At 44.1% G+C, this 6,925-nt stretch overlaps 1 protein-coding gene across 1 annotated transcript; it reads left to right on the forward strand.

Annotated features, from left to right (window-relative positions):
* Positions 1-4,857: 4,857 nt before the first annotated feature.
* On the forward strand, positions 4,858-6,192 carry LOC311100746 (ATP-sensitive inward rectifier potassium channel 12-like; the record flags this gene model as incomplete). The annotated part of the gene is made up of 1 exon (XM_084141709.1): positions 4,858-6,192. One exon carries the CDS (start codon positions 4,858-4,860, stop codon positions 6,190-6,192), a length of 1,335 nt encoding a protein of 444 aa, XP_083997835.1.
* Between the last annotated feature and the right edge of the window lie 733 nt (positions 6,193-6,925).

Here is a 6,925-nt window from a genome sequence, read left to right on the forward strand (position 1 = left end):
TTCTAAACAACCGTACTGCCATGTACTGTATGAGAAATGCATTTAATCTTATATTTTCTAAGAGAATCTTAGCTAGATATTACATATTATATACATAACATATACATATTTTTCAAGATATCAACAATTGTGTCATTAAAAGTCTGAAGAGTACATCTCAGAACAAGCACGGAAAATGTGGTGAATGAACAAGCTTCTGAAGCTAAGATATCATGCATCAATATCCAAATCTAGGTTTATTTGTCGCGTACATAGATTTGCAGATGTTATCGCAGGAGCAGTGAACTGCTTGTGTTTCTAGCTCCAACAGTGCAGTAATACCTAGCAATACAAAAACATACCACATAATCCAAATAGTAAAATACAAAAATTAAGAAATGTCGGAACGAATCCAGTTAACAACCAAATGCAATCTATATGTATCTACACCGAATGAATATACACAAGATATACTAGGAATTATGTGTACAGCAGTAGAAATATTAGAATGAGCTATGTCGAGAATATAGTATATACAGTTCATTCGGAAAGTATTCAGACCTCTTGACTTTTCCCACATTTTGTTATGTTACAGCCTTATTCTAAAATGGATTAAATAAAACATTTTCCTCATCAATCTACACACAATACCCCATAATGACAAAGTGAAAACAGGTTTTTAGAAGTGTTTGCAAATGTATAAAAAATAAAATACATTATTTACACAAGTATTCAGACCCTTTGCTATGAGACATGAAATTGAGCTCAGGTGCATCCTGTTTCCATTTATCATCCTTGAGATGTTTCTACAACTTGATTGGAGTCCACCTGTGGTATATTCAATTGATTGGACATGATTTGGAAAAGCACACACCTGTCTATATAAGGTCCCACAGATGACAGTATATGTCAGAGCAAAAACCAAGCCATGAGGTCGAAGGAATTGTCCGTAGAGCTCCGAGACAGGATTGTGTCGATGTAGAGATCTGAGGAAGGATACCAAAAAAATTCTGCAGCATTGAAGGTGCCCAAGAACACAGTGGCCTCCATCATTCTTAAATGGAAGAAGTTTAGAACCACCAAGACTCTTCCTAGAGCTGACCGCCCGGCCAAACTGAGTAATCGGGGGAGAAGGACCTTGGTCAGGGAGGTGACCAAGAACCAGATGGTCACTCTGACAGAGCTCCTGAGTTCCACTGTGGAGCTGGGGGAACCTTCCAGAAGGACAACCATCTCTGCAGCACTCCACCAATCACGCCTTTATGGTAGAGTGGCCAGATGGAAGCCAGTCCTCAGTAAAAGGCACATGACAGCCCGCTTGGAGTTTGCCAAAAGGCACCTAAAGGACTCTCAGACCATGAGAAACCAGGCACCGCTCATCACCTGGCCAATACCATCCCTAAGGTGAAGCATGGTGGTGGCAGCATCATGCTGTGGGGATGTTTTTCAGCGGCAGGGACTGGGAGACTAGTCAGGATCGAGGGAAAGTTGAACGGAGCAAAGTACAGAGAGATCCTTGATGAAAACCTGCTCCAGAGCGCTCAGGACCTCAGACTGGGGCGAAGGTTCACCTTCCAACAGGACAACGTCCCTAAGTCTCTGAATGTCCTTGATTGGCCCAGCCAGAGCCCGGACTTGAACCCGATCTAACATCTCTGGAGAGACCTGAATATAGCTGTGCAGCGACGCTCCCCATCCAACCTGACAGAGCTTGAGAGGATCTGCAGAGAAGAATGAGAGAAGCTCCCAAAATACAGGTGTGCCAAGCTTGCAGCGTCATACCCAAGAAGACTCGAGGCTGTAATTAATGCCAAAGGTGCTTCAACAAAGTACTGAGTAAAGGGTCTGAATACTTATGTAAATGTGATATTTCAGATTTTTTAAATATAAATTTGCAAATATGTCTAAAGACCTGTTTTTGCTTTTTTCATTATAAGGTATTGGGTATAGATTGATGAGGGGAAAAATGCTAATTGGCTGACAGCTGTGGTATATTTGACCGTATACCACGGGTATGACAAAACATATATTTTTACTACTCTAATTACGTTAGTAACCAGTTAATAATAGCAATAAGGCACCTCAGGGTTTGTGGTATATGGCCAATATACCACGGCTAAGGGCTGTATCCAGGCACTCCGCGTTGCGTTGTGCATAAGAACAGCCCTTAGCCGTGGTATACTGGCCATATACCACACCCTCTCGTGCCTTATTGCTTAAGTAACCCACCAACAAAAAATAACAAAATACAAATAGGGGTATTGTAAAGCAGTTGGCCATTGTAAAAACGTAGCACGTAGCACGAATGCAATTTCTTCCCCATGCAATATTGTACAAGATCCCCTTTTCTACGTGACTTGTCAAGCGATACAGTATCGCCTGTCTCTCTACTTCGAAATTCATCAGCTTACAGTGTATCAATGAAATTCAGATAATGAGTGGAATATGTTGTTATATACAATCCAGGTATTTCAGCAGTGCATTGTACACTACACTATAATTCTAAATGGTAGCACATATAGAGTGACTCTTTCCACGTTGTCCTATTGAAGCACACTGGCTGATAGAGAATGATGATGTAGTATTTACAGCCACATATATATGATTTGGTTTTATTCTCCAATATAAATTGATGTCAAATAAATACATTTATGAGGTAATAATATAGTATTTTACAGTGTTCAGCAGTTATCAAACTACAGTGCCTTGCAAAAGTATTCATCCCCCTTGGCGTTTTTCCTATTTTGTTGCATTACTACCTGTAATTTAAATGGATTTTTATTTACATTTCATGTAATGGACATACACAAAATAGTCCAAATTGGTGAAGTGAAATGAAAAAAAGTACTTGTTTCAAAATATTCAAAAACATAAATAACGGAAAAGTGGTGCGTGCATATGTATTCACCCCCTTTGCTATGAAGCCCCTAAATAAGATCTGGTGCAACCAATTACCATCAGAAGTCACATATTTAGTTAAATAAATCCACATGTGTGAAATCTAAGTGTCACATGATCTCAGTAAATATACTCCTGTTCTGAAAGGCCGCAGAGTCTGCAACAGCACTAAGCAAGGGGCACCACCAAGCAAGCGGCACCATGAAGACCAAGGAGCCCTCCAAACAGGTCAGGGACAAAGTTGTGGAGAAGTACAGATCAGGGTTGGGTTATAAAAAAAATATCCGAAACTTTGAACATCCCACGGAGCACCATTAAATGCATTCTTAAAAAATTGAAAGAATATGGCACCACAACAAACCTGCCAAGAGAGGGACACCCATCAAAACTCACGGACCAGGCAAGGAAGGCATTAATCAGAGAGGCAACAAAGACACCAAATATAACCCTGAAGGAGCTGCAAAGCTCCACAGTGGAGATTGGAGTATCTGTCCATTGGACCACTTTAAGCCATACACTCCACAGAGCTGGGCTTTACGGAAGAGTTGCCAGAAAAAACCCATGGCTTTTTGGCCATCAAGGAAAACACTATGTCTGGCGCAAACCCAACACATCTCATCACCCCGAGAACACCATCCCCACAGTGAAGCATGGTGGTGGCAGCATCATGCTGTGGGGATGTTTTTCATCGGCAGGGACTGGGAAACTGGTCAGAATTGAAGGAATGATGGATGGCGCTAAATACAGGGAAATGCTTGAGGGAAACCTGTTTCAGTCTTCCAGAGATTTGAGACTGGGACAGAGGTTCACCTTCCAGCAGGACAATGACACTAAGCATACTGCTAAAGCAACACTCAAGTGGTTTAAGGGGAAACATTTAAATGTCTTGGAATGGCCTAGTCAAAGCCCAGACCTCAATCCAATTGAGAATCTGTGGTATGACTTAAAGATTGCTGTACACCAGCGGAACCCATCCAACTTGAAAGAGCTGGAGCAGTTTTGCCTTGAAGAATGGGCAAAAATCCCAGTGGCTAGATGTGCCAAGCTTATAGAGACATACACCAATAGGGGGGGGGGGGGTGAATAGTTACGCATGCTCAAGTTTTCTGTTTTCTTGTTTGTTTCACCCCAAAAAATATTTGGCATCTTCAAAGTAGTAGGCATGTTGTGTAAATCAAATGATACAAACCCCCAAAAAATCAATTTTAATTCCAGGTTGTAAGGCAACAAAATAGGGAAAATGCCAAAGGGGGTGAATACTTTCGCAAGCCACTGTATATATGTTAACTAGGCACTACACAATTTTGGTTCAGTACTTTTCAGTTTTGAGCAGTTTGATTTAGTGATAGTTAAATTGTATTGTTAACAAATGACAAGAAAATCTAATCAAAAGTAAGGTGAGTATTGCATTTTTAAAAGCAGATACTTAGATTGAACATGTATCCAAATTGAAAGAGTGATTTGGTGCAGTGGACAAGTGACTGTGAATTTGTTTGTTGTACTTAGAGTTTTGAAAAAATAGCGATTTTGATGATCCGTTTTGATTTTTGTGCAAATGTACCACATACTTGTGAAAAGTTTTCACTAATTGGTCTTTTGACCAATCAGATTAGCTCTGAAAAGATCTGATGTGAAAAGATCTGATGTGATTGGTCAAAAGACCAATTAGCGGAAAAAAGATCAGAATTGGGCTGCCTGTCTTAACGCAGCCTTTGTAGTGCAGCTTCCCAGAGTCTTCATGGTGGAGTATGTTGATACTGACATGCTGTGATATACTGACGTCCGTATCCCTTTCCTCTTTCCTCAGGGAGTGGTCTGCCCAGAGTACAACACCCAAAAGCCCACCTTCTCCCTGGCTATGACCGGCTGAGATGGGGCTCTGGCAGTGATACCGCTGGGAAGGGCCTCTGAGTGATCACACATTGGGACTCCGGAACCGCCAACCTACTCCGACCCTGCAGCCCGGCCTATGTGGCCAGCATGAGCGTGGGGCGGATCAACCGTTACAGCATTGTGTCGTCCGAGGAGGAGGCGCTGCGCCTCACCAATATGCACAGCAGCAGCGGTGGCGGCATGAACGGCTTCGGCAACGGCAAGATCCACACGTGCCGCAAGGTCCGCAACCGCTTTGTCAAGAAGAATGGCCAGTGCAACGTGCAGTTCGCCAACATGGAGGACAAGTCGTCGCGCTACATGGCCGACATGTTCACCACGTGCGTGGACATCCGTTGGCGCTACATGCTGGTGCTGTTCACGCTGGTGTTCGTGCTGTCCTGGCTGGCCTTTGGCCTGGCCTTCTGGGTTATAGCGTTGCTCCACGGCGACCTGGACAACCCAGCCGGAGATGACAACTTCACACCCTGCGTCCTGCAGGTCAACGGCTTCGTGGCCGCCTTCCTGTTCTCCATCGAGACACAGTCGACCATTGGCTACGGCTACCGCTGCGTGACGGAGGAGTGTCCAGTCGCCGTATTCATGGTGGTTTTCCAGTCCATCGTTGGCTGCATCATCGACTGCTTCATGGTCGGCGCCATCATGGCCAAGATGGCAAGGCCCAAGAAACGGGCGCAGACGCTGCTGTTCAGCCACAACGCAGTGATCACTATGCGCGACAGCAAGCTGTGTCTCATGTGGAGGGTGGGGAACCTGAGGAAGAGTCACATCGTAGAGGCCCACGTCAGAGCTCAGCTCATCAAACCCCGGATCACTGACGAAGGGGAGTACATCCCCCTGGACCAAATAGACATCAATGTGGGCTTTGACAAAGGCCTGGACAGGATTTTCTTGGTTTCACCCATTACGATTATCCATGAGATCGATGAGAATAGTCCGCTCTATGGGATCGGAAAAAATGACCTGGAGACGGCGGACTTTGAGATCGTGGTCATACTAGAAGGGATGGTCGAGGCAACCGCCATGACCACGCAGGCCCGCAGCTCCTACCTGCCCACGGAAGTGCTGTGGGGTTACCGGTTCGAGCCAGTGCTCTTCGAGGAGAAGAACCTGTACAAGGTGGATTACTCTCACTTTCACAAGACCTACGAGGTACCGTCCACCCCGCGCTGCAGTGCCAAGGACATGATGGCGAACAAGTTCCTGGTGCCCACCTCCAACTCCTTCTGTTACGAGAACGAGCTGGCCTTTCTCAGCCGGGATGAGGACGAGGAAGAGAAGGTGGTGGGCGTGGGCAGTGGTACGTTCAGAGCGCTGGCCAACCTGAACAGTCCGGAACGGACCAGTAGACACGAGTTCGAGAGGCTACAGACCACCAGGGGACTGGACCAAAGGTCGTACCGCAGGGAGTCGGAGATATGACCTCTGCCCTACCTGGGGTCAACTTCAATACGTGTTCTTTCCTTCCAAGGGTAAAAATGCAGAACAATGCACAGTGCCATAGGAAAAGCTGACTACAGTAATAGGATGTAAAGTAAATGAGGGTAGAGTGAAAGGGAAAGCGGGACACTGGAAAAAGTCGGTGCAAGAAAACGTATGCAGCATGCAAAACTGTGGTAAAGAATGTCCACAGGACCACAACAAAAGGAAGAGGCCAGGGAAGGACATTATTCCTTCATGGAAACTTGAATCTTCATTTTTCATTTGAGTTGAGAGTGTTTAATGATGCATTGAACAGGTATAATGACAAGACCTAATAATCAGATCCTAGGTGTAAATATTATTGCTTAGATAAGTTATGTTTCATGTGGAGTATCATAAAAAAAAACATATTTAAAAAAATATTTTAGCTATTTCAACTAGCTATTGGGCACAAATGGTAGTATTACAGTTTAAAGCTACATATAAGCTTCCCACATTGCTGGAATTTACAATAGCTGGAACTGAGTTTGATGACACATTGAAGATTCCTGTAAAAGTGCACTGCAGCATTCAGAATCAATGAGCCATGCTAAATAATCTAACCATCCATGAGCCATTGAAGCACAACTTAGTTTCACAACTTGGACTTAATTTTAACCAGTTGTGATGGATACATGTCATTTGCACTATCAGCAGAACTTAAGAGTAGGCCCTATAGTAAATTAGGCCCCCA

Source organism: Coregonus lavaretus (assembly GCF_964263955.1).
Source record: "Coregonus lavaretus genome assembly, chromosome: 25".
Taxonomy (NCBI): domain Eukaryota; kingdom Metazoa; phylum Chordata; class Actinopteri; order Salmoniformes; family Salmonidae; genus Coregonus; species Coregonus lavaretus.